Source organism: Ptychodera flava, chromosome 14 (assembly GCF_041260155.1).
Source record: "Ptychodera flava strain L36383 chromosome 14, AS_Pfla_20210202, whole genome shotgun sequence".
In the NCBI taxonomy this organism is placed as follows: Eukaryota; Metazoa; Hemichordata; class Enteropneusta; family Ptychoderidae; genus Ptychodera; species Ptychodera flava.
In genome coordinates this window covers 19,007,232-19,021,895 of record NC_091941.1, presented here as the reverse complement: position 1 = coordinate 19,021,895, position 14,664 = coordinate 19,007,232, and the positions used below count along the sequence as shown (strand labels likewise).

At 40.4% G+C, this 14,664-nt stretch overlaps 1 protein-coding gene across 1 annotated transcript in view; it reads left to right on the top strand.

Annotated features, from left to right (window-relative positions):
* The first annotated feature begins 7,371 nt into the window (after positions 1–7,371).
* Positions 7,372–14,664, top strand: part of LOC139149634 (uncharacterized) — a 35,835-nt gene continuing 28,542 nt past the window's right edge. The window contains exons 1-2 of the mRNA XM_070721470.1: positions 7,372–7,821; positions 10,932–11,012. Of these exons, the coding sequence (XP_070577571.1) occupies positions 7,638–7,821; positions 10,932–11,012 (265 nt within the window). The 5' untranslated portion in view covers positions 7,372–7,637. The remainder of the gene's footprint in view (positions 7,822–10,931; positions 11,013–14,664) is intronic.

Here is a 14,664-nt window from a genome sequence, read left to right as displayed (position 1 = left end):
AGGACTAGAATCCAAATGTAAACCATAACAGTGCATTTTAAATGCACAGGTGCGGTGTTGACAAGCTAAAATGTGGGTGTTTCAGTATGCATTGAGAAGTAGAACAGGAACTTGCAGTCAGCATACAAAACAAAAATGGGGAAATAATTGTTAAAGCTGTTGACCCTTCATTTGAAAATGTCACTAGACAAAGGAGAGAGAAACTGTTGTAATATGATGCTGCTGGCCTCTTGGTGTAAACTCTGCCCCCACACAAACTGTACATACGCAGCCAGCTAGTTCTGGTACCCTTCGTTGGTACAAGATGGCAGCATGGTTTTTAAATGGCTGCACATTTTGTTTCCTGCCTTGTAATCCCAGCAAATGTGGACATCTTGCTTTAAAACTACTAGAGTTTTACCGTGGTGCTAAGATGTGTATTCAGGTATTGCTCCGTAAACCGTGTTGTGTCCCAATTCTGACGCAACCCTGTTTTCTATGGTAAGATTTGCCCTTGTGTAGTGAGAAAAGGGCATGACTTCACTGGATTCTGTGTAGCTATCTAAACCCCAGAAAATCAGTACCATCGATAACTGCCACCCTTGTGAAAAATTATGAATGCCACATGATTGAAGAGAAATTGGATTGTGCCTAAATCATGCACTCCATGTTCAGGAGTTCCAAAACACTGACAAAAATTATGGAATCCACTTCCACATACCGGGATTTCAACCCCTCTGATACATCCTAATATCACTCAGAGAATCTCCCATAGCCATGTTTGTTGATCATTTGAAAAAAGGAATTTTAGTCCTGTAACATTACTGTCGCCACAACCAACTACTTTCACTCACATACGCCATTACCTGGTGATCTCCGCTCTGCCCCTTCAATTGCATTTTCAGTGGCACTTTTACTGTGAGAGTCCTATACAAAGAACCCAGATTCCCTTGAGAGTGTTTTCACCACACCTTGCTTGAAAAGTACACGTTACCTGTCGTTCCAGTATTGTTGTAGATTGGGGTCGATTTAGAAAACTAGAAAAATGCCTCTCCGTCCATTTGCATCATGTACTCTGCATGGTCGTCCATGCATAATAGACCGCCGAGTTCAATTCACTGTACCGAAAACATTTGCTTGCTGCATACCAATACCTGTGAACCCAGATTGTACAAAGAATAAATGATTTGGCACCTAGTACCTCGGGTAACGTGCCAAAATATTAAATGATTCAATTTGCCGGAGAAGGATGAGCTGTGTACACCTTGTCGCGTTTTACTTTGTCAGTGACATGTGACAGTGATGTGATCGACCTCACGTAACTGGAACACCCTAACCTTAGCGGTCCTTGGTGGAGGGGGATACTAAACATGTTAATATTGGTGTCCGGATTTTTGCAAGAACACAAGTTTCTTTGTGTTCGACCTTCTTGTTGGTCTCAGGAAGTTGGCAATACAGTTGCTTAGATCTTACCTCGACGAAAGTGATGCAAACGGAAGACCTGTTCGAACCAAAGTGGCAGTGATACGTCCCAAAGACACTTTTCGGTGTTTTACTCACGGCGTTCAAATAGGAGATAAACCTGCTTGTAGAAAGACCCTAAGAAGATGGGGACGATAACCGACAGATTGGCTGTCCAACCATGACAAACGCCCGCCACCATTTGGTTAATGGTTTCGATTGTTAACGCGAACACTCAAACCTTACCCTGACTGTATACTTAGGGCCTGAACATAATCAACGGAGGGGGTGGGGCTGGTGCTTTTAAGAAGTGGATTCATGACAAACGCTGGTCGTCCCCCAATTGCTTGCCCCAAAATCGTGAACTCGCCCTTCTCCTTGATCAAGAATTTATTTATTTATTTATTTATTTATTTATATTTATTTATTTATTTATTTATTTATTCACAATGAAGGATTTCCCATTTAAAAGCACAGATCGGGGAGATGACCCAAGAAGGTTGTAATCTTCCGTGGGGTCCTTTAAACAATAACAGTAAAACTAAAAGTTAAAGTCTATATTAACTGTGAGGACAAAAGAAATACAACTACGAATAAAAGCAACATAAAAAGTTATTTTTCTACATTTGACACGATAAAAGTTTTTAATTGACTTTTAAAAACATTAAGATTAGTGCTACATCTTATAGTGTCCGATAATGATATTCCAGTGTTCTGCAGCTCTCATAGCAAACGGAGGGGAAGGGGAATAAAATGGCCTCCCCAACACACAAAAAAAATCCATGGCTGTTTTGCATATGGTACAGCAAATACAAAAGACGTGTTCAGTGCGAAATGAGGCAAAGACTTCAAAAAGGGTTATTTTATTCGTGCAAAAATAAAGGTGATTTTCTTATACTTAAATTTTGTTTGACGATTCCTTTTTTTTTGGACAGTAGTCTTCATAAAAGAATTGTTAGAGTAATATTTATACCTTGAAAATTCATGTACATGTATTTTTGGTCTGTTATACAGGGGATGTATTTGACAGGACAAGGACAGTCAAAACTGCTGTGCCCTATCTATCCATTCTTGTGGACATTCCATAATTTCCTTACACACTTAAAAGATATTTGCTTTTAACACTATTGGAACTGATTTGGGATAATTGGATGGTAAAGTGATGTCGATATAATCTGCAAGTGTAACATCATCAGCGTTTCTTGTTTTTATGAGTAATTTGTAATATTGCAACATTAAGCTATAGGGCACCTAACACTTTTGAGAAAATTGAATAATATAAAGACCCAATTATCCCAAATTAGTTCCAATGGTGTTTTTTGTGAATTCACTTTCAACGGGGACTCCTAGAATGCCGGCCCGTCTTTACGATATCCTTGCACAAAAATTAATGATTTTCTCCCCCTCCCCGATTCATGTATGATGAAATGAAATGGCCCTCTCCAAAGCAGTTGCATGAAAAATGGTAACCCCCCCAAAAAAAAAATAAATAAATAAATAAATAAATAATAAATAAAACGAAAAACCACACTAGCCCCCAATCTTGCAATTCTGTTCAAGCCCATATTATACCTGCGGCCCGTGTGTAGTAGAGGCACTACATTCCCACGGCACAGTTCACAGCTTGTTCTGCCAATTCTGAAGTTCAACACTGTTTTCGGTCACATGAAGTCATACCAACATCCCTTTTCGTTTGTCACATCACTGTACCCTATTAAAACATGACGCGTTGTTATAAGATGGTGCACTTTTCCATGCGTAAGTCGTGCCACGTATGTTAAAAAGTATGCAAATATTGTGAGTGTCACATTGTCTGCCGTTGTGTGATACTTACTGGTATGTGGCTGCCACACAAAGGTTAATGACTGTTACGTTACGGGCCCCCTTTTTATAAAACTAATGAAGATTAAGGTCCAAACAAACGACCCCGATTCCTTTCCGGACATTGACACCGCTCATTGTTCGGTGAAATTAACACTCCCTTTGAAAAGAACACCAAATAAAAAAAAACCGCCTTGCAGTTTATAAGGTACCCGTCTCACTACTCGGGAAGCGTTTGCCGATGTCCTGGAACTTCAGTGCAAAAGACGAAATCGTAACGTTTATCCTTGAACGAGTGATATTAAGTAATGACATATTATATCATAACATATCACATCACATTCAAATGTATATATATTTTCACACACATTTCATGGTTCACACATACTTAGTAGTTTATAATTCTATTATACTCGATTTGCATATACTGTCATGCATTCGATTTATGACGATACATACATATAGTGCATGTATGCACACAGGCACGCACACACGTACATACATGCGCGCGCGCACACACACACACACTCACACACACACGCGCGTATAATATATATATATATATATATATATATATATATATATATATTATAATATATATATATATGCGTGTGTCTACGTGTGTACGTATGTATGTATATATTTATATATATACACATTCATATATGGATATTATACTTGATATGTATATATTGTCATGCATTCCATATATGACAAAGCACACATATACGTTTGTATGCACACACTCGCACGCACGCACACACACACACACATACATACATACATACATACATACATACATACATACATACATACATACATACATACATACATACATACATACATACATACATACATACATACATACATACATACATATACACATGTTATATACGGTGAAATACATACATGGATTGCACACATACGGTACATGCGCACATTATATATACTCATATTAAATATGTACATGTGTGTATACACATCTTTTGATATTGAAATGTGTCATGGCGAACTCAGAACTACATGGACAAGAAACGAATCAACTAGCGTTAGCACCAAGAACATTTTTTTATTTTGCACACAGCTTTACAATTTCAAGGGTAGATTGACATCAACACAATACAATAGAGTCTTTTAAAGAAAGTTTGGAAGAAGCAAGGAGTAAATGAAACGAGGCGGTCGTAAATAATCCATTCAAGGTGACATGAGAAGCTTGGCTGTCCGGAACTACTACCGTACGACCTACTTCAAAGAACTATGGTGTTATATATAGCGCCCTGAAAGACTTACTTCTAACACAACCTGCGAGAACAAAAAGTCTTTGTTCGTCGGACTTTTGCACAGGTTTGTGAAATTTGAACTGTGGCGCTGGTTCAACCGTATTAACAGCTTCTCCTTGTCGCCTACGGCGTATTTAAAATGAGTGAACGTATATGAATTAAATGGACTTGGAAGAATGGCGAGATTTACATTTTGCCGTGAACTTTATCGTACGAATGTTTTCTTCGGTGAATTAACTTGTATACATCCCAATCGACCACTAGTTATTCAGCTCCGTTGCGTACGGTGACACCAGTTGCCAGGCAACCATCCTTATGTTCCGTACTCGTTGCTAGGAAACCGGGCAGTTGCTTTCAGGGTTCATGCCGGGTTAACTGTTTATCTGATGTTATCAGGTTCCGCACAATGACTAAAACACGATTCTCAGTGTTGGGGAAGCAGCTTTTATTTTGTAGACGTCTTTTTGGGCGTATTGTGTGTGCATGATATACCTCTCCGATGTTCAACTGAAAGGCGATATTTCGCGATGACCTACATAACGCTTGAATTCGTACACCAAATACCCCATTAACCACGAAACCCTGAACGATATCCAGTGGCACCCCAAGCACTGCCAACTCATCGACAACTTCGTTAACTGTGCTCCATATACGCGCCCGCACGTATGGCACACAGGTCATGCGGTGCATCTCGCCACCAGCATAGATAAAGTGGTTTTTTTTTAACTGTGGATTATTTTAAAACATTCCTTGTGTTTGCTAATGTGTCAACATTTCCAGTCTAGTTGGAAAGATTCTCGGATTTCATAAACAACGCCTCACCGCCGACTTCTGGATAAGGTAACGAGTTGAACAGTCCACTGTTCTCATTTTGAGCTTTTCATCGGTCATTGAAAAGAAAGGGAGAAAGTGACAACGTTGTTAGTTTCAATCCTATAAGATAGATGCGAGTTTTCTTCGAAATTCTGTTCTTCTTGTTTAAGTCTCTGGTACTTTGCGCTTCCCATCGTTCAGCAATTACAAGTTAAAATTTGCTCAGTAGTGGCATACATCTTAGTATTACCTTAAGGATGGCCACTCTCATTATAGACCTTCGAGTTTCTCGAGGGTCTATGCTCTCGTATACTTTTTGAATTTAGGAAATGGGCAAGAAGTTTTGCGTGATACAGCCGAATCAACATCAGGGTGTATCGCAAAGGAAACTCCCACCTAATTTTTAAAAAACGATAGCTGGAGCGTTTTCAAACGGTTCAGCTAGCCCTGAATGAAATTTAATCTTTCAGTAGTAATGCGTAAAATATTGCAGTCAGCGGCTATTAACTATTTGCAGGTTTTTTGTATAAGATTTTGGTGTCTCTGCGTATTTCTTGCATCACAACTTTGGCGATGATCTCAGACTTATGGAAGAAAAAAGAGTGAGAATGGAAATGGCAATAAGGATCGTCCAGGGAAGGATTTGCATACGTAAACAACGCTGCACAAAGCATGCTCAACCCGTCTATGGTCGATTCTGCCACAGGCAAGGAGAAAAAGTTGTCCGTGATTCTGCGCAACTCCACGCCGATACGATTTCCCTGCTCTTCAAACCATTGAAGTAGCACAAGTGTATACCTCCATGTTTCAAACTTTTATTTTTGCATCGATCGTCAGTAGGATTATCTGAACATCGTGTCATAAGGTGTGAGCATTAACCCTATTGTGATCGATTTTGTCGTGCGCAAGCTAGGTGTAAAAGTATTATGTCATATTCTTGAGTATTGACATCTAGTAGTATCGCCCGCTTGGTACAGTATGGATAGACAATAATATTTTATAGAACTACAGCTTGGTACTTAAAACACCAAAGTAGAGTTCGGATTTACTACATCAACATAGTTTTTAAAGTATGTTTTATTCAAAGCTCCGTAATCCTTTGCTATTCGCACAACCACGTGCTTTCACTTTGCAGTAGAGGAGAGATAATTTATGATATTCACACTGTTACTCATGTATGATTCGTTTTAATGACGAGATGATTTCGGCGGACACCCAAATATGAACCGCTTTTCTACTGGAGATCTCCGAACCCATTCCACCATGTACGTGTGTGGTATGCAGTCAAGCTAACAACAAAAAATCCATCAAAACGTTTCTCTGAAGGCATCTTCCCGATGTGCCGTGACTTCTTTGGAACCGAATTGGCAGCTTTTGTCGTTACGTCATAATACCGACCTTGCGTGCGGCGCATCTGCCGCGTAAAAAAAAAAAGCGGACAACGTCCCCGTGTGACGTAGCAGTCTGGCAACAGCTGAGTGTGTGGGATGTTGTCTTTTTGGGCGTGTTTCGCAAATATCAAAGTACCATGACGACAGAGGTTGATATTGAAATAATTACTTCTTGTTCTTCACGTAATAGCAATATCACGATTATAGTGATAGGGAAACAAAAACGCGTTTTCATTCTTGTAAATAATGAGATATCTGTCTGGATAGGTTTGAATTGTTTCGTCTATGGAGTTATTCATTACTGAAAACAAAAATTAAACCTGAATACACTGGCTGGTGTTTTCACATTTTAACGTGTACACCTGATGTGCGGTTTGACGGAGTTACGCGCATCGAGGGCAGACAGGCCGGGAAGGCCTGAAAATGGCAGCGTGGCAATTAGGGCGTGATCAATGCTTTCCCCGCAGTCAAAACCAATCAACAGGTGGTCAGCGTGGTTGGATTGTGGGTAGAAAAGTAAAGTTTACGACGAAGCGCCAGCTTGAAGGGCAATTTCGCGGCGAGCGATGAGGGTGACCGATCACCGTTTACCTTTGACAGGGTCAAATGTGTGCGATATCGTGTGTGTCATCGATGTGAAGATGGATGGTATGGACGATCGAGAGACACAACTGGCCCTCCTGTCCAAAGTCAACCCGTGATAATCGGGCCTTTCATATGCAAATACGGAAGCCCTTGCGCTCAGAGCTGCGTGTTTCCGCTGGCATTCCGACTATTTCTATTCAACGAGAAAATGAATGAAGGCGAATGGATAGCCAGCCAGTGGTGACCAAGTGACCTGTTCAAAAACTTCCCATAGCCGCATAACAGTAGTCCTGAAATTAGCACAGCAATGGCTTCCCGTGCCGGCCTCGTCGTTTGCCTGATATGCCTGTTCGAGCTCGTGGAGACCCAGGATAGTGGGTCAGACTGCACTGGTACCATCGTTGGGGTTGCGATTGGGTGTGTGCTGGGCACCTTACTTATTGTCAGCATCGCCATTTTCCTATTTATGCTCTACCGACGTCGAGTGAAGGGTGAGTGCATGTAAACGAGGCTCATTTGCAAAAATTTAAGACCTGTGTTTGGTTTGTGTGTCAGCTGATCGCCATGTTGCCGGTCAATGCCACCATCCGACACAGATAGACCGTGTATGTCTGTGGTCTAACTTCGGTAATTTTATCACAACATATCCCGGAAATGGAGAGCATCCACAAAGGGGTTTATTAAAGGCACGCGAACCTTCCTTATTTTGGAAAAAAAAAACTATTTTAGTGTATTGTACACAAGTACAACAGTTGAACAAGGTTTACTTCCTACACGCACGTCACCAGCTACCCATATCACTTGTATTGCACTTTCAAGTAGTAGATGCGTTCGGTAGCATCTTTCACTTTCTCTAAGCAGCTTCTTAAGTCGGGATTTGCAGACCATAATGTAGTGGGAGAAAGTTTTTGCAAATTACGCTAAGTAAAAGCCCCTCCAGGGTGAATAGCTTTATCGATTTAAGTGTCAGTGCTGAATATGCAGACACGCTTTTTTCAGAGCATTGTTTGACGAATAATAATCCACACAGTCGGGGCCCTTGAGACGGCACAGATTTTTTTTTCGGAGCCGTCAGTGATTTCTGTCGTCTGGATATTATAACGTTAGCTGCAGGGCCGAAACACGTGCACCCGTGTTTATATGTTATAAAAACGCACACACGTTAAGAGACGACAATCGACGGAGCAGCGTTTTTTGCCAACGGACACCTGATATTAGCATCTAGTGGAAAACAAAGTCTCTAAGTCGAACAAGGGCATTATTCCTGCATTTGTTCGTTAGTTGCATGCATGTGGCTTGTTCGCATTGTTTACTGAATTCTAATGGGGTGAGGTGCGTTCCACAGTTGCCAGTTCTGCTTCCGTGTCTCTCTGTATAGCAGCCATTCTCAGCCCTCGCGAACAAAACAGATAATAGCCGACAAATGATACCCAAAGTTCACATGACATGCTACAAAAAACAGTCGCTGGGAACAATCGGGTGTACTCGGGTATCGATTTACCTGGCTACAGTGGCTAGTAAAGTTACCTGCACATCTCACATATGTGTCTGATGTGCGTCACGATAACACAGACGTTGACATGCCTTCACGTTGCGAGGACCTTGCTATACGCATTACTATGCAGGAGGTGCGTACGAGTGGTACTAGCACGTTGCTACCCTTCGTTGGGCGTGCTCACGGTTTTCAGAATTCTTCTGACCCGTCGAAACTCCCTTCTGATTCGTAATCGAATCGGAATCACCCCTTTACTCTATCCCAATAGCTGTTTTTGTTGAGTTCAAAGTCACGTCGGATTAAAATTTAAATTTTTATGGGAAAAAATGGGCGTCTAAATATAGTCCGCCATTATGAGCACAATGGATCGGTCCTTTTTTACAGCAGCCAACCTTGAACAAATATGTTTAGATAAATTGCTGTGCTGCGTGCATCCGAGTCAGAACTATTTTGGGTGCACGCGGTAATAACCGAGTACATCCTCATGCGAACTTCGCCCGGGGCGAGTTAATTAGAGTGAAATCAGCGACAACAAACAAAAACTAAGCTTACAGACCAACACACAAACAGCGCCACTTGACGCAAAAAGGGGCAATAACAATACGCATAGTGGGAAACGAGAGTATACGAACATTACACGCAATAAGGTAAACGTGTATGTGTTAGCCATAGGCATACAACACGAAAACAAACATAGGTATTTGTGATGTTTAAATTCTTTCGGTGTCAGCTTTCGCAAAGCATCAGCGAAATAGAAACGGACTCAAACAATTTAATTTGAGCCGTCGTCGCCCTCGCGGAACAAGCGAGCTGTTTTCCATCATAATGCAGCAATACCGGTTACGAAACATATTTAAATCGACCCAGCCTCAGTCCATATTACAAGGCTGTAAAGTTCGGTGTGTGTCGAAAGATGGTTCCGATCAATACACTATATCTGTAACTACTGTAGGGATGATAACACTCTTTTGCATTTTAAACACAGAACAAAATCTAAGGCGATAAAAAAACTTTATAATTCGATTTCATGAAGTTAACATTAAACTTGAAGTTCGATTCTGTCTGTCCTTGAAGATGAGTGCAAGTTTTGCTCTATACAAGAAGAGGGTTGTCTTCTGTATTCATTCAAAGAAGGAAAGAAGCCATTGTTAGTTGTTTCGCCAAACAAAGTAGGGAACTATGGGAGTTGTTTTTATGTAAAACCAGGAAATGTCGTGCTTTCGACTATATTGTCAGTGTCTTCTACATGCGCCAATCAGAGCCTTTTGGAATATTCCTTGTTGGGAAAATCGCACAAACATCAAGTTACGTTATTCTGACGCAGAAACAAGTTATATTTGTCAGTGATTTTGTTGTATCACTACAAGTTGAATGGTGTGCTGGATAGCAAGGAACTGAATAGGTCGACAACATTTGCTTTCGATTTTCTTCGCCTCTTTATTCAGTCTCACTCGCTGAATAAACCGTAGTTGCAGAAGAAATTAAATGGATGAGACATTTGTAAGCATCAAGATACTTTTGAAGAAGCAATGTGAATAATTTGCGTGATATGTCTTGTCACAACTCGTTACCATTTGGCATGCCCCGTCGGATTTTAATATATTCAAAATTATTCATGAGGTGTTCTTTTTATTGGTGGAGAGTAGAACTTCTTTTGTACCTTGATTCTCGTCATCCATCGTTGGAGTTTTGAGAGATAAATTGAAAAAAAAAAACCTAGAATAATGAGAATGGAACAGATCTAGATGCAGACAGGAAGACACTGCTGAAGGGAGGAGGGACGCGAAAAGTTGAAAGTGCCAATTGTGCTATGGGTTTCGTGTGCCTCAGGGTTACTTTGAAACACAGGGCAAAGCCCCAGACAGTTGACCTTAATGCGTGTCTGTAACAACAAGCTAGGTTCCTAACTTTCACACATCATCATGAAATATTTGAAATAAGACTGAAATTATTATTATATTCGTGGTATGTGTCTCATTGTGTCTGATTGTCTATAGTTTATAAGTTTGAATGAAGATTTTTATACTATATTGTTCATAAAAGACAGACGCATTCCTGACAAGTCAAAACATAATTTCTTTATCTCTATTCCTGTTTTGTCAGCAGCTCGCGACTACCAACCAAATCACACCATCGCTAACCCTAACATTGTATCGGAGCAGCCAGATGAAGTCACAATCGAACAAGGTGAGTAATTTTTTCTCGAGGGTGCAATAGATGACCATTATATGCAGGAGCCGTCTTTGATCGTAACCCGGATGGCACGTGTGTATGTAGCACCCATGATTTAAATCAGTCTGCCTGAATGTGTTTGTCATCAAGCCTGAGGCGTTTTACCGGGAAACTACTGATTAATCGTCCCTACAGATCACGGAGATTTGAAATCAACGGCATCTTTATCTAAATACACGGCAAACACGCACAAAAAACTCGGTCGTGATATTCGAATATTGACACTTCTGTCAAGCTAGCTAAAGTCACGAGAGATTTAAAGATTTATTTCGGTATTGCATACCTGTGTCGGCGGATGATTTAGATCTGTTATATATGTGAAAGACGTGTGAGTCAGTCGAGTCGTTCTGTTTAGGGTTCCAACTAAAGGACGGCGTGGCCCTTTTCTTTATACTTCAAACACTAACTTCCCGAGGGACGAGTAGTCGACGGTTTGAAGTCCCATAGTGCGCATTAACGAGGAACAACGTGGTCGGATGAGTCAGCAACAACGGCCTTGTTGCCCTGCTTATGGGACATATACCTGTCCGAGGGGCAGTTAAGTGTCAAGAAATTGTATGTTAAAACAAATCTCACCGATCCCATAATCACAACCGCACAGCGGAATCACCCTAATGGACTGAAATTACACAGTGCACGAGGCACGCGGGGATAACCTTTCCTCCAAACGATGCGTTAAAATATCTATACCAGTTTAATGAACCAAAATGAAAGTTGGAAGATTATGTTAACTTTTGCGAAAAAGTAAACATCTTATATATGTGTGAATGACGCTCTTATCATACCGCATTGTTGATTTCTTGAACTATGGGTGTCACAGAAGCTTACTCCAACACAGCAACTATACTTTTTATGCTTTCATTGCGTGAACGCACTTGATGGGTCAACGATGTATAGTTTGTGGGGGATAATTTAGTTGCATTTTCGATGACTCCCGAGTTTTAAACAGTGCTAAATGTGGTCTTCTTATCTTGAAAGATCACTTTCATGGAGACAGTTATATGCACTATGCAGGTGTTGTTTCCCGCGAAAAAGAGGTATCTGGTTCCTTCAGGGCGATGGAGAGTTTTGAAAGAACTACTAGTATACTGTTTTGCTGTCATTGTGATTTTTGCACTATTTTGGTGCATGGTGATTTAAATCCTATTTTGCTTCCCGTTTTCGAATGTCATTCAGTAGCAGAGTTGGACGTCGTGGTAGTCTCTTGTGAATATTGCAGTCATTTATTTCTTCCTCTGGTACTATGTGTAGCTCCAACGGAAACGACCATGGTCTGGATCTTTTGGGCGATGTTGACTGTCCAACTGAAGTGACGGGATCTGTTCTGTAGAGAATAAAGACTGTAATATGCTCTGCATAGATATTGCACAGTGGTCTCATTTTTTGGTTCCTCATGGTAAAGCTAGTGCGGAAGGAATGGTTCGTGGGGAGACCTGCTGCTCTTATTCCTCTTCCTGCCAAGTTCATATTTCACCATCGGGTCAAGTTGGTTAAAACTAGTGAAGCACAACATGTCCAATATGATGTATTTGATCGATATATTGAATATTTGAAGGCCCATGAAAGCATAGATACTAGAAACATTTTTTACGGACTAAAGCTGCCATAATAGACTAAGCCAAATGGGTGAAAATACATATGGTTTTGGCCCAATACCGCTTTTTTATTTACTAACTTGACACTGTGATGGGCAAGTGGTACTGTCTGGCAGGAAAAGGGTTAAAGGTGACATATCACACCTGTTTCATTTACAGACTGGTTTCACGACCGTAAATCGTGTAAATTCTTTGGAGTCGGACCGACATTTCTCTTGAAAATTCTGATTGGTTCCGGGTTCATGCATGATCTAATTTATGGAGAATTTGCAAGTAATCTCCTTTTGTAGGTTTTGACATTGTTTGATTTAGGCCTGTTTTTTTTTAAATCTGTTCCTTCATTGAAATGATCCCAGTGAAACGACCTCGCCGGGCGAGGATGGGCCCTAAATCGATTTTGGAGTAGTGTACAGTCAGTGCAGAATTATTAATATCGTGGTTTCATGACTGTGGGACCAGCGAGTGCCTGAATTGTATGTGAAAAGCGCAATGCAGCACGATCCGTGAGTGAAAATCATTGTCACAACGCAGAACAGCAGCATCCTCTAACGGGAATACGTTTGGTCGGTGAGGGATAAGTTGAGATCGGACGGCTGGCAAAATAAAGTTTGCCAGCCGCTGTAGCTTTTGATGACTTTTCTTTCAATATTTTTTGCTTTTAATGTCAATAGCAGTTTCCTGTTAAGAACTCCTCCTCAAAGCATATTTAGATATTATACATTCAGTGAAGATACAATCATCTGACCCGCAGAGGTTTTACAAGGCTAACCTCGATTACGTTTTTTTACTTCTATGACAGACCAAGTCTCCGACTTTGTACATTTGCAACAGTCGCATAAATTTCATTATAACTTGCGCAACAAGACACAACATGGCGGGCGTTTCTCCCCACGGATAATTTATATAGCGCTGCAGGTCGTGTGTGTCTAGCCAGTAGGAGTGTTAAAAAATGCTGTTGCTATTTGATCGGTTCAGAAGACTTCTATAAGGATAGGTCCTTCGATGTCTTAAATCACTGTTCCTTCATAAGGAGGGGGACTGTGCTCACATACCAAGGGAATGACGTTATTCAGTGTTTGAAAAATTATTTCGGTTCATAAACGTAGAACGTCGATGTGCTCGATTCGTTGTCTATACGTTACTGTAACAGTGAGATTAGTTCTTCGATCGATTCACTTAGGGATTAAGCGCAACTTGAAGTATTTTTGGTTTGAACGTTTCTTCCTCCAGAACTGGACTTACAGCTAATTTAGCCCTAACTTTTTATGTATCCCTTTTCCTGCCAGACAGTATTAAGACTATTACTTCCCCATCAGCCAAGTCAGTAAAAAGCGGTATTGAGCCCAAACATGACGTATTTTCACCCGCTTGGCTTGGTATGTTATAGTATCTTTAGTCCAAAAAAATCAACTTTACAGTATTTATGTTTTTAACAGCCTTCAAATGTACAGTATTATGTTAAATACACCATATGGAATATGTTGTGTTTCATTAATTAAACCATCTTGACTTGATGGTGAAATATGGACTTGGCAGGAAAAGGGTATTTACAGTGTTTTTGTTCTGTCTGTAACGTACAGTATAGCAGTTCAACATAAGTATATGCGAGTTATGTCCGATGTATTTCACAATTGTATTCTGGTCCAGACTAGAATCCATTCGCCATTCAACAATAACAAGGCATATAATACCCAATGAATCGTGTTGGCGGAAATAGTTTGTACTTCTTAAGACTTTAAGGGAGGAGTAAGATAATATTTTAGTTTTATGGAATAAAATCAATGACAATGTTATCAAAATTGTTACAATGATCATCCTTTTATTATACGTGTGTATTAGGGGTCATATATGTAAATGGAAAGGTCGTAGAGGGAATTGAAAGGACGAATATTGCCGCTTGTTACATGCTTGAAATTGTTCTCTAAAGTGTCACTCTGTGATTAAGCGATACTTCTTAAACGCCGTTAAACGCCATTAAAAGTTAAAAAAATCATAGAAATGATATATGAACA